Source organism: Corvus kubaryi, unplaced genomic scaffold (genome assembly GCF_017639235.1).
Source record: "Corvus kubaryi isolate FWS band 111438036 unplaced genomic scaffold, C.kubaryi_AGA036_p1.0 37308, whole genome shotgun sequence".
In the NCBI taxonomy this organism is placed as follows: Eukaryota; Metazoa; Chordata; class Aves; order Passeriformes; family Corvidae; genus Corvus; species Corvus kubaryi.
The window spans coordinates 638,464-652,157 of NW_024581096.1; the positions used below are offsets into that span (position 1 = coordinate 638,464).

At 42.6% G+C, this 13,694-nt stretch overlaps 1 protein-coding gene across 10 annotated transcripts in view; it reads left to right on the forward strand.

The window, feature by feature from the left end:
- DYM (dymeclin) overlaps window positions 1-13,694 on the forward strand; it is a 208,001-nt gene that overhangs the window by 158,697 nt on the left and 35,610 nt on the right. For all 10 annotated transcript variants that reach the window (XM_042028179.1, XM_042028181.1, XM_042028184.1 and 7 more), the window contains one exon: window positions 6,155-6,337. In XM_042028179.1, the coding sequence (XP_041884113.1) occupies window positions 6,155-6,337 (183 nt within the window). The remainder of the gene's footprint in view (window positions 1-6,154; window positions 6,338-13,694) is intronic.

Consider the following 13,694-nt stretch of genomic DNA (forward strand, 5'->3'; position numbering starts at 1 on the left):
TGTGGCTGCCCCTGGATCCCTGGCAGTGTCCAAGGCCAGGCTGGACAGGGCTTGGAGCAGCCTGGGACAGTGGAAGGTGTCCCTGCCCATGGCAGGGGGTGGAACAAGATGGGCTTGAAGGTCCCTTCCCACCCAAACCATCCTGGGATTCTCTGAGTTTCAAAGAGGGGCAAAGGGAGCACATGTCCTTAAGGGGTCACTCGCAACTAACAGGGAGAGTGGTGAGTCGGAGATGGTTTTCCTTCTGCGAATTGTGGAGTTAGTGGGAAGGACACTATTACAGCATGTCCAGCTGTTTTAAGTAGCTGCTTCACAGCTTCTGCACACTGTGTGCGCTCCTGGCTCCACTGGAGAGGGACCAGCAGTGTCGGTCAAAGTGAGCTAAAGCCACCAAGGTTTGACACAAAGCAACTTGCACTTTTGAAAACTCAAATGTCAAAGCATTTTATTCCTGACAGCAAGTTCCCACTCCCTAAAAGCCATTCATTGTCATAAACAGTTAAGTTCAGAATTGTGGTTGGACATGTTCTTTTTTGCAGCCTGCATTTCCATCAAGTATTTCTTCTGCAATTATGTTTGACATTTCCACTTTATTTTGCAGGTTTCTTTGAATTAAGACTTCAGCACAGTGTGCCTTTTCCTTTTATTTTCTTTTACCCTATTTACATTGTGCAGTTGTAGCATACTCCCTTACCAATCCCTGCTCAGGTTTCGCTTTTTTTAGGCAGACAAGCTTCTTCCTGCTTATTGTGCTGACTGTATAATTAGCAGTTATTTAGCTGAAAGTATAATTTGGCTGGAAAATTGCTGTGATGTGAATGCACAGTGAGAAATGCAGCTTTTTTTAGTACACATCAGTGACCTGGGTGTCTGTACCCATTGTCATACGACGCATATCACCATTCATATGGATCTTGCCACAAAGGAAAAGTTGCTCTGTTAGATCTCCAATTTGTAAAAAAGTTGGAAAGTAGACCTCTTTAGGCGTACAGTTATTCGTTACTTTGCGTTTAGGTTTACTGTACACCCAGATAAAAGGGGGGAAAACCAAATTATTACACTTAAGTAAATTCCAGCTTGCAATAAAGAAATATATAATCATATCTGTAATACATAGTCTGAAGTATGTAATTGTCGTGTGGACATGATATGAGACTGAAGTTTGTTCAGTGGTGCTTCTTAGAATCATGGAATGGGATCTCTGAATGTTTGGGTTGGAAGGGACCTTAAGGCTCATCTTGTTCTACCCTCTGTTGTGGGCAGGGACATTTTCCACTATTCCAGGTGGCTCCAAGCCCATCCAGCCTGGCCTTGGACACTTCCAGGGATCCAGGGGCAGCCACAGCTTCTCTGGGCACCCTGTCCCAGCTGTAGCTGAGTGTGCAGCATATCTTCCTGGGTTAGTGGTCAAAAATGCAAAAAATCATTCAGAAATCTGTCACCATCTGTGCTGTACAATACCCTGGGTACCACTGTGAAAAAGGACAGTGCTTGACTTCCAGCCTGGACCCAGGACCTGAGGGTCAAAAGATGGGCTGGGCTAGTCAAGGGGCTAATTTCATCATGGAAGAGAGACTCATGTCCACCTTTGCTTATTGATGCCATTTCATAGCATCACAAGTCACCAAAATTCTGATTTTTCAACTAGCTATTATTTTCCATGTAAACTAACTTTGAAGGAAATAAAGCAGAAAGCTGAATAATTTTGTCTCTGTTTATAATAGACAGTACAAACCACGAGGGATGGTTATGCAACCTTAAACTGAATTACACAAGGACATGCCTCCCTTTATCTGCTCAGAACTGGTAACATTTAGAGGCTGGAGATTTGCATTCATTCATAATAGAACTTTTAAAATCATTTTTTTATCTTCACAATAATTAAAATAAATTCAACGTCAAATTGAATTAAAAGGATGAACACTCAGAATGTTCCATTGTGGGAACCAGAAGATGGGGACCATAAATTAAACAGGTTTTTGGTGACACTGAGTTTTCGCATCCTCTGCTGACAGTGATTTGTTTTTTGATGGGTAAATACACTGTAAGGAACTGAACTGTAAGCAAATGCCTGGGGGTTTGTGGTTAGGCTGCTTGACTTCTCTTGATATTTAAAAGCCATATACTTTTCAAGTGGTTTTACACATCAGGATGTAAGCATTGAATTCTGTGAAAGTCTTTGCCCAGGAGGATACCACGCTAATTATTAATTGTATTGCAATAAGGAAAGCAACAATATTCCAGGATGGTCAGATCCAGGAACATCCAGCTCTGCCCATCATTTGCCTTGGCTTTGAACTTTTGTGTGTTCCTTGATAGTGTTTATCAAACTCAAATTGTTTTTCCCCAGATAATGTTCTCATTCATCGTGTTTTCCCCCGCATCCTCTTAGCTTATTTCCATTCTCTTTTCTCTGGCATGATTACTTGTTTTTACCTTTTAACAAAAGACTACCCAGACATGTACCTGGCTCTCTTTTGGCTGTTGCTGCCTTGTTTATTCCTTGTGCATCTAGAACATGACCAAACATCTCTGGTTTTGCCTTAGAAGTTAGAATCTTTGCAAAAAAGCACGACATTTAATTTCTCTCCTGAGAAGTAACATGAGGTGACTACCTAGAATTACCCACAGTAACATGAGTGCTGTGCCTACATTCCAATCCCCTTTGCAGGCATGATTTCAGTCTCACAGAGTTGGTACCAAGCTTTTAGCTTCCACCTTTCTTTTTAATGATGGTTGTAATTATTTCCATGACAATAAACTAAAAAAATAGGTGGGGGAGGACTGGTACACATCAGTGTTGGCAGAGGCATTATTTGAGCCGTGTTTTGTAAAGGAATACTGTAATAATTTTGTATGTGAGTGCCACACTGAATTTGTCAATTGTAAGCAACAGGAAACTTTTAACTCCTCTCATTTAAATGTACTGTTCATTAGATTGAAATGTATCTGCATTTCACAAATCAATATCTGACTTTTCTTTTCATATAACAGCTAATCCAGTAAAAAAAAATGGTCTTGCAAAGCTGCTGAGGATGATGAGTTAGTCCTTGCTTGGCCACACACATTCAGTGTTTCAGCTGTGTTCAGCTGCTCTGAAAGTAATACACAGGGTGATAAACTGCAACAACAAAATGTTTTTGTTAATTTATTTATACCTGTCTTGATGCCATGTCTGGATGCAGAGGGGCCATAGCTTGATACTGATTATACAGAGCAACAAAACCACATGGCATTTTATCAGCATTACTCCACTGTCTTGTCCAAATGCTGTCCTTGGATTTGTGCTTGTTTTTTCCTTTGTTTTGAAAACTTTTAAACCCTTAGAAATGATTCAATCTCTAATTATAGGAGCAGACAGTTTTCCTGATAATGTATGTGCAGTACAGGGATTCAGTGCCACTTCTCTGTCTTTTATGGAGATCATTCTTCTTAAAAATTCTTTTCTGTGTAGTCAGTTGTGAGTAAAAATCTTCACTATATCTCCTACTTTTCTTCATGGAGGTCCCAGATTCTTCACCTGGAATGTGGTAGCTGAAATACAGACAGTTGATTCTGTCCATCAGCTCTCAAAAATGTTAAATTTAATTACTGTGCAATAACCTCTGAACCTTTTCATTGTTTGAAGCTGAGCACAGCAGTGTCTCCAACCTGTTGGAAGATGGTTAACAATACTTTCTGTTTCAATTAGCTGATGCATGGGGTTTAAGGTGAACACCTTTTATTAAAAAATATTTAGTTTTTGAAAAGTAGTTGTGTGGTTTGTTACCTTTCTGCTAACTGGATAGACCTCACTTGATCTGAATCATAATATTTCTGTGAAAGTCATGTAGTCTGTGTTTTAGGATAGTGTCTTGGTCACCAGCTCATGCTGTTGCATTGGGGAAAGAATTGTTCCAGTGCTCAGAGCTTTTCAAAATACACCATAATACATCATATTCTGAAGTAAATCTGAGTTGATAGGCAAGCACCACTCCACAGGTGAGTTAGACAGGTCTAATTTTTCTTCAGATTTTTTCTTCAGATCCCACCTGAAGTAGTTATTTCTATTTTTGTCTAATATTTTCCATTGCATACCCTTCACAACACCTAGCTGGGATGCTGTTTCATAGCACAATAACTAGATAACTACAGGCAGAGGAACCACCTGTGTTTTGAAAGTAAAGATTATTTCTGTCATAGAAGAATGTGATCCCATTGACAGTAATCAGCTTTGTAGGGGTTTCTGCTATCACTGTTAGCTACTACAATGCTAATTTCGGTGGCAAAGTCATTAAAGAATAGGAGATACATTCAGAAGAAAATCTGTGTCCTCCACATCAGGTATCATTGCTAAAGAAAGAGTTTTACTGGAATGCATGCACCAGATATACCTCTTCAAACAAGAGTTCCCAAAGACTTCCACTTAAATCTCCCTTGTACATGTAGAAGATAAGTGTTGGGGATAACCAGACTGAAGTGTGGGAATAAGGATGGGATCTCACTTCTCCATGGTCCTCAGTGTCACAAAAGAAATGGAGGAGCAGGTTAGGGGAATGGTGCTGCCTTCTGCAGGGCCACATCTAGGAGGGGGACTTGGGACAAGGGCTGGAGGGACAGGACACCGGGAATGGCTTCCCAGTGCCAGAGGGCAGGGCTGGATGGGATATTGGGAAGGAATTGCTGTCTGTGAGGGTGGGCAGGCCCTGGCCCAGGGTGCCCAGAGCAGCTGTGGCTGCCCCTGGATCCCTGGCAGTGTCCAAGGCCAGGCTGGACAGGGCTTGGAGCAGCCTGGGACAGTGGAAGGTGTCCCTGCCCATGACAGGGGGTGGCACTGGATGAGCTTTAAGGTTCCCTCCAACCCAAACCATTCTGGGATTCTGTGATCTACACTTTTAGGAAGAAATGCGCCTTTCTTTGCACTGAAAGCAGCAAAAGCAAAGTGGTAGCGAAGAATTTTGCTCTTTATGAGTCTAAACAGGAGAATGAAAGTTCCTGTGTTCTCTTCTGCCTCAGTGAGAGCATGCATCTGCCACATGACAATTCCTACAGTGCTACTTAATAGTAGAAAATAACTGTGCACAGATTGAATGACAGCCCACCAAAACACTGTTGTAACTACTGCCTTGTTATGAAGAATTTAAGTGCCTTGTGATAACTCAGAAAATGAACTTGGTGGGCAGTCAGCAAGAGGAAATGTTGGTATTTTCATTGTTCATACCCAGCAGAAAAACTCAGGCTGGTATGGTGTGGTTCACATTTTGCCAGACCTGTAAAGTCTCACAGTCTAGTTTTTGATGTGATGGAGAGACCCTCATGATACAAACAAGGAAGAATTGCCCTTTTTTACCTATTCCAAGGTAGGACAGACAGCTTTCCAGTCTGAATAACCATATTGGAGATATCGTGATGTGGAGCTCAAGGAGGGAAATCCAGACAGCTGGCAGGAGTTCGCATGCCAGCTTGTTCAGCTTAGGAAGTTTGAGTTTCAGAATCATCAGGAGTGATTTGTCAAATGCGCTGACAAAATGAAAAGCTCTACAAGTTTATCGTAGTGTGAAGGCTTAGTGCGCTGTAAAAGGAGATTCCTTTTTTCATTTATTACAAGTGTTCTTCAATGCCAAGAAAATAATTTAAAAAAACAGTCAAAGAGAAAAAGTCTGATAGCAGTGGCAGATGTTCAAGGTGCAATGGTGTTTGATCCAGTCAGTTTTCCTTCTCCTGCCTTTGCTTTTCTCTTTCACCCACTGCTTTTTATTTCTCTCATATTTTTTCTCTCCATTCACTATCCCTCCTTCCTGCATAGGGGCTCAACAGAAAACGTAATAAATTGATTATATGCTGAAGTGCTTTTACTTAGAATGGGAAAGGTTGAAAAGACTGTGTTCACTTAACCTTTAGTGAATTTGGCTGATTACAATATGGTAATGCTTTATGTCATGGCTCCTGTTGGGAGAATCAAACTGTGAGGCTGAGTACTAGTAGGATGCATTTCAATTAAAATTTTGGTGATTACTGGAGAAAACAAATTTCTTTCCAGACACATGGATTTGCTCACCATCGAGACATTAACCAGCTAATAGCTTTATTAGTAATAATTACCTGTACACTGCCTTTATTACTCAGTATTTTACAGTGGAAAAGGACACACTGACCTTTTACTCCTTTCTTAAAGGCGCAAGACCTGAACGTGATCGAGGAAGTGATCCGAATGATGCTGGAGATCATCAACTCCTGCCTGACCAACTCCCTCCATCACAACCCCAACCTGGTGTATGCACTGCTCTACAAGCGGGATCTGTTCGAGCAGTTTCGCACTCACCCCTCCTTCCAGGACATCATGCAAAATATAGACCTGGTGAGTGATACGTGACTTCAAGGATGGTTACACGTCATTTTGTGATCTCTTTTTACTCTTGAGAGGTGGGAAATATTCATCACTCTCTTATCAGTTTGTTTTAAAATGTTGAATTTTTCTTTTCTGTTTTCTGGGCCTGCACTGTGATGACTTCTGGGCAACATAGAAACACAGAGTGCTTTGGGTTGGAAGGGACCTCAAAGATCATTTAGTTCCAACCCTCTAATTTCTTTAACATCCCTTTCCCACATCTTTAACTCAGGACCATCAGAGGGATTTTGAGATGCCTCTGGTAAGAGGTTCCCAAGCTGTGACACCTTTTTCACCCTCCAAAGGGAGGACAGTGTCAGCTTCTCTTGACTGCTCCGTGTTAGAAACCTGCCTTTCAGGGGAGCAAAAGCTAATTTGCGTCATCAAACAGTCCTTTTTCTTTTCTCTTATTCCTACCACCAGCCTATTAATGATTACAGGGAATTACTTTTAAATAACTAAGGAGCAGGCATTCAGCTGCCTTATTCCCTAGCTGTATCTGGATGTGTGTTGTTTTCACCTGCCAGGTGTTCTCTTCATAGCAACCTTCTGGTTGTGTAAGGAAACATTTTAGAAGAAAACAGAAGAAAATAGCTGTGGATGAGAAGCTGTTACCAGTGTGACTCTCCGCAGAGTATGACTTTGGGAAACAGTTGTTACTTATTTCTGCATCTGATTGTAGTTTTAATGTTCATATGGAGAGCCTGAGCTTCTGCTAGAAAAATCTGAAGCATTACAAATGTTTCTCTGTCTTACAGTCAATATTTGCAGAGCTGAGCAATGCTTGAAGCCACACTATGATCACTGGATGCAAAATACTGGAAGGGAGGGCTGAGCAGGGTGCTGAGTCTCTGGATGCAGTGAATAACACATTAATGTGTCTAATAATCTTCCGAATTTCTGTTTTGATTTGCTTTTAATTACAGAAGATTGACAGATATCTGATTGCCCATAAAGGAAAGTAATTTTAAATGTGGAACTGAAATCCTGCTCTGTACCTATTCCTTCCTCTTCTGTTCTCACTTCACAGTTTCTGGTCATGCAAGAGTTTGGGGAGTGGAGGACTTGAAGCTCAAAACTCTCCAAACTTTCAGCAGCTGCAGACTACAGGCAGCATGATACTGTCTGCATGATTAGAACAATATGTCTTCAGGTTGTGTAAAGAGGATATGGTGCACTGAAGATAACAGTTGTCTACATTCCTGACTGAGATAGGGACCTTCCCTGGTTACTTGCCCACATCCAGGATAGCTGGTGGTGGCCAGATCCTTCTGCTTGCAGCCCTGTGCCTCCCACAGACAGCAGCACGTCCTTTCCTTTGTAACACTTAAATGTAGGTTTTCCTCAACAATTTAAACAATTCCTCCCCAAAACTATTTAATATTGGGTTACAGCATAATGCCAGTTACATTCAGAAACTATTTAAAGCTTTCCAAGGGAGCATGTTGAATTTTTAAATAGCTCCTTTGTTAGAGAAGCAAGGATGTCAAAAAAAGAATTTTTTTAGTTTTTTTTTTTAAATGTACCTGTCACCATCTGGCAAGTGGTAAGAGCTGTCAGGCTTGTAGATCTGAATAAAAGATGAGATTCATCTGACTCCTTGTCTACCCTGTCACGTCCTGCACTTCATACACAGTTTTGGCAGCACCATACAGAACCAGTCTTTGTCTTGTGTGCTGCAGCCAGAATGTTCTAACTGGTCTTGCTGTCCCTTGAAACAGTGGCAAATCATGTTAGTTTTACTGCACACATTGCAGGGAGCTTGTCTGGGAACTATGTGGGCAAGATCTGAGAAGAAACAAAATGAGTTTCTGTCTCCAAGAACTTACCAGGATTTTCTCTGCAGTGGTGGAGCTGGGAGCTCCATCCTCACAGCTGTATGGGACACTGTGGATGTCTGAAATGTAGCTGTGCTCTAAAAGGAGTCAGAGAAAAAAACCCTAAAGGTCTGGCTCAATAAATTTCTAAACTGTATGTTGCTGGAAGCTGGGAGGATATACCTTTGGGAAGATCTCCCTGTTCTTGACTTGCTCTTACATTCTTACTTTAACATCCATCCCGGCCTGCTTTCAGACAGAATAGTGATCTGGCCAGGTTTTTCGTGTGACCAAGGCTAGTTATTCAGAAGAGGACGGAGCCACCAATTTCCTGTGTGTTGGAGAGCTATTTTGGGTTTCAAGCTGTTGTGATCAATGGAATTTTGTGGCCCAAATTGTGTAAACTGTAGATGGAAATGGTAAATGTTGCAACTTTTGGTAATGGAAGAGTGGTCATGAAAAACTACTTTTCTGAAGCTCCCCATGTCTGCAGGGGCTCTGCTACATCCTGACTCCCTCTCTTGGTACTTTGTCTGGTCATAAACAGCAGAGTAGGTTTGGATTATCTGCACCCATGCTACAGTGGAACCAGAAGTGTAATTTTTGACAATGGCATTTAGTGACAGGACAAGGGGCAGTGGCTTCCCATTGCCAGAGGGCAGGGATAGATGGGATATTGGGAAGGAGTTCCTGGCTGTGAGAGTGGTGAGGCCCTGGCACAGGGTGCCCAGAGCAGCTGTGGCTGCCCCATCCTTAGAAGTGTTCCAGGCCAGGTTGGATGGGGCTTGGAGCAACTTGGGATAGTGGAAGGTGCATTGGGATTGGACTAGATGGTCTTTAAAGGTCCCTTCCAACCCAAACCATTCTGGGATTCTGCCATTCAAATCATCAGATAGCTCTAGAGATTCACGTGAGCAGGGGGTGCCCGTTATGCACTTTGTCACTCTGACATCCCCCTGCTCCAGCAAATTCTGCCCCCAATTGATAAAAGATTCTCCGACTGTAAACTGCAGTCCAGATTTGTATTTCATAGAGAAATACTAAGAGACAGTGTGATAATGGTTCATACTACAGAAATCACACCAAAACACAGAGCATGTAAAATCTGTAATGAGTTTTGGGCACCAGAACAGTTGCCAGTTCGCCTTGTCAAGAATGTATAAAATAGATACGACATATAAAGCTTAAATGCTTATTATTTTTACTCTGTTGCACATAATGTACTCATCAGCCAAAAGGAAGCATGGAAGAGGTGAAAAGGCTAAAAATTTGATGAAGAATTAATTGGAGAATGTACTGGGGATGTAATAATGAGTGGTTGACAGTGCAAATAGAAAAAGGTATCTGCTGCAATTCTGTGTGTATGCAAGCAAAGAATAACCCAGAGGTGTTCTCTAAGCCTACTCACACTGGTGACATCTTAGTTGGATTACTCTGGGTTTAGAATCTCAGAATCATTTAGTTGAAAAAGACTTTCAAGACCATGGAGTCCAGCCATTACCCCAGCACTGCCAAGACCATCACTAACCCAAGTCCCCAGTAAATGTCTTTTAAATCCCTCCAGGGATGGGAACTCCACCACTGCCCTGGGCAGCTGTACAGCCTTTCCATGAAGGAATTTTCCCCAATATCCACCCTGAGCCTCCCCTGGCCCAGCCTGAGGCCGTTCCCTCTCCTCCTGTCCCTGTTCCCTGCCAGCAGAGCCCGACCCCCCCGGCTGCCCCCTCCTGTCAGGGACTTGTGCAGAGCCACAAGGTCCCCCCGGAGCCTCCTTTGCTCCAGCCTGAGCCCCTTTCCCAGCTCCCTCAGCCGCTCCTGGGGCTCCAGCCCCTTCCCAGCTCCGTTCCCTGCCCTGGACACGCTCCAGCCCCTCCATGTCTCTCTTGTCCTGAGGGGCCCAGAGCTGTCCCCAGCACTGGAGGTGCCTCAGCAGTGCCAGCACAGGGGACGGGCCCTGCCCTGGGGCTGTGGCCACACCCTGGCTGGGACAGCCCAGGGGCCATTGCCCATCTGGGCACCCCTCGGCTCATGCTCAGCTGGCACCATGAAAGAAATAAGAGCTGAAGGTGCTGATTTGCCAAAGGAAGGCTGAAGTGATGTGGTATTTTTCAAATAAAATGCTGCAGTGAAGGGAAATGGAATAATCTCTTTCACATACTTGTGGGTTTGCAGGTCATAAGGGAAGACTTTTCCAAGGTTAGTAATAACGAAGCACTGTGATAGGTTTTCAGGCACTTCAGCATTGGAGACCTTTGGATAGCAGACGTTTGGAATCATGGCGCTGGGGCAGAGGACAGACCAGCATAGGTCTATAGGCACAGGTAGATGTGGGGATGCCTCTGCAGCCCCACCAGAGCTCAGACCAGAGCAGGAATTGCCCAGGCTACCTTCAGTACAGACCTGGCCAGTAACTCTGGGCTGTTCCTCAGGATTTGGACCATTCAGATTACTCTGGAGATAGTACATAATCTCTGTGTGCTTCATCATTGAGGCAAAAACAGGTGAATGTGTAAGAATCATCAGTGTATTGAACACTTTTTGTTGAAAACTATTTATTTGCCTCTGTGTTTTTATAAATCATCTAAAAATCACAATTGCCAGCTGATTTGGAACATATGGGAACCATTAATGCTGTGCAGAAGAAACTGAAATCAAAATACCTTCTGTTTCCCATTACTTGACTTTTCATTTTAGAAAGCCATTTTAGCAGGAGATAGTGCATCTTGTTTAGCTAAAATGGGATATTCTTCTGGATGGTGAACAGAGAGGAATGCTATGGTTCTTCTTCTGGCCTTGTGCAGAAGTATTTCAGCTGGGAGCTGTCTATATGCCTCCACTTCAGAGGTGGTCTATAATTTGTTCAGCCACCCCAGATATGTCAGGAATTTGGTGGAGAATCTTTGCTTATCATTCCTAAAGATGCATTTGGTTCATGGCCACAGTGAGAACTCCTTGGCTTTCACTGCTCGTATTTCCTACAAGCGAACGACTGATACCAGGTGGTGGAACAGGCCTAACTAGGAGCTGCTAGAATTTTGTTTGCAAAGTAGTCTAATAGACATCAGGAGGTCATCAGGGAGCAATGGCTTAGTGATGCAAAGGACTCGATTGATGCAATTTCCTACAAGGAATTTAATTCTCCAGAGACATTTCCCTGCTAGATCTTAAAATCAATCAAGTTGTCTTTGCTCTGGCATATAGCAACCCCTATTGTAAGACCTGCAGGACTTAAGAACTAAGTTTTTATGGCTTTCCTTAAAATGCCCTTAAAAAAACCTTGATCCTGCTGATTACCAAAGCCTGGCTAAATACTCTAAGGATTTGGGGGTTTTGGTGGGTTTGGGTTGGGGTTTTTTTTTGTTGTTGTTTGTTTGCTTTGGGGGATCTTTTAGCCTGTTTTTTTCTCCTCACTCCTACACCCTAGGAGTGGAGAGCAGAATACCTGGAAAAGCTCATGTGTCCTTGAACATGCTCCTCACTTCAAAGCAATTCTGAAAAATACAGTACTTGAAGTCTGCTGATTACCCTCTTGATTTTCTATTGAATCACCCAAAGCTGTTTCACCCCTTTTTAAATCAGTAGGGTTGGCTTTGCCTCCTGTTTGCTCCAGTATGACTACTGGATACCAAATGTAGCTGTGATTTATGTTTCCCTATGGAAGCTACTTAGTTGAAGTGCTAATCTTGTGGTACTTTACAATGAGAGGTTTGTTTTCTTGTTTTCTTCTCCATTTGCTGTGCCATCAGTACACCATATTACTCTCCCAGTGGTGAACGTGGCTGGAAATAAAATGCTCAAAGTGTTTCTTTCAATCATTTTTCAAGGGAAACAAAATTGACAAATACAGGTTCACGACATATTCATTTTGTGCCAAGTGATTTTTTTCTTCTGTCTTGCAGAGCTGACCTTTGCAGTTGCAGGCAGAGGAGGCAGCAACGTGTTGTACTGTTATTTTTAGCTGGAGGAGAAGGAGAGGAGCTGTCATGTTCCTTAGGCAGCAGCACTGCCTGGGCTGCCGCAGGCCTCACGGCACTTCAGCATCTGCTGACAGAATCCAAGTGGAGGAAACATCTTGCCCTTGATAGCTTTGCTGTTGGCATGCTGTAAAGGGAAATACTTTGTTACTTCAGCCTTGCAGCCCAATTGAAAACAATAGTTGGGTGAAATAACAGACTCTCTGGTTGTTCCCTCACAATCTTAATCTCTAAAACCTAAAATATTGCCTTTAAATGAAAAATGTTTCTAAATCATTCTAATCTTGTAGTACTTTTAATCTCTGGCAATACCTTGTAAGTTTACTGTTTAGAAAACAAAAGAAAGTGTAGGTTTCTCACGGAAAATTGATCTCTAGGAAGAAATTCTTCACTGTGGGAGTGGTGAGGCCCTGGCACAGGTTGCCCAGAGCAGCTGTGGCTGCCCCATCCGTGGAAGTGTCCCAGGTCAGGTTGGATGGGGCTTGGAGCAGCCTGGGACAGTGGAAGGTGTCCCTGCCCACGGCAGAGAGCTGGCACTGGATGACCTTTAACCTTCCCAACCAAACCATTCCATGAGTCTATGATTAAAGGCAGTTTTGGAAATCACTACAGAAAAGAGTTTTTGTTTAGAAATTTCAGTGGTGTTTTAATACAAACCTTGGCAATGCCTGAGCTGGAGGTGGCCAAGCCAGGTCCCCTGTGCCAGTCATACCACACGTCTGGGTACCTTGCACAGCCAGGATTAGACTCAGCACAGGGCAAGGCTCTCCATACACTGTTTTATCTGGACAGGGATCAGATATTCCTGATGAGGGGTTGTCTAATCCTGGATTAGACGTGCCTTTTAATCTCTGTTAATATGGAAGCCAGACTGGAGAGAGAGCTCTTTAGAGTGGGTTATGTTCCTTCATGGAGAAGCCTTTCAGTGCTCAGCATGACTAGGAAAAAAATAATTCACAGCAACTTGTGGAGTTTCTTCTTACTCTTCTTCTTAAGCAGTCTTTGCAGTTGTTTTCTATTTCCTTAGACCAGTTGCCCAAATAATTAGTGAGAAAATTAATTTTCAGAGTATCAGGAAGACACCATCTCTCAGCCTTGTTTATTTGCCCTAAGATCTGGGGGTTTTCTATTCGTCCAGTCATATGCTCAGTTGGTTTTAAAACATGCACTAAAACCTGAAACTCATTTAATACTATTCACCCAGTTTATTTTTTCTGGTTCATTTTACTTTCCATTGGACAAGGAGTTGAAATCTGTTAATTTTAATTTTTATTTTAAATTCAGCTCTGTTATTTAAGTGTAGAAGATAATTAAAGCTCTTTCAAAGGAAAAGGCTACTCTTCCTTAATATGATGCTGAGCTGTTATATTTTTGTGTTTGACTAGATTAGCAAGAAAAGTGTTAGACTCTCTGCTACAGAGGTTGGAGCTTGCCATGAGGGAATGTAATACTGGATGCTTTTTGGTTTTATTCATGATCTGGAGCTAACAAGCAAATGCCTTTTTTAGGATGTCCTGTATATAATTAGTCTTCTTT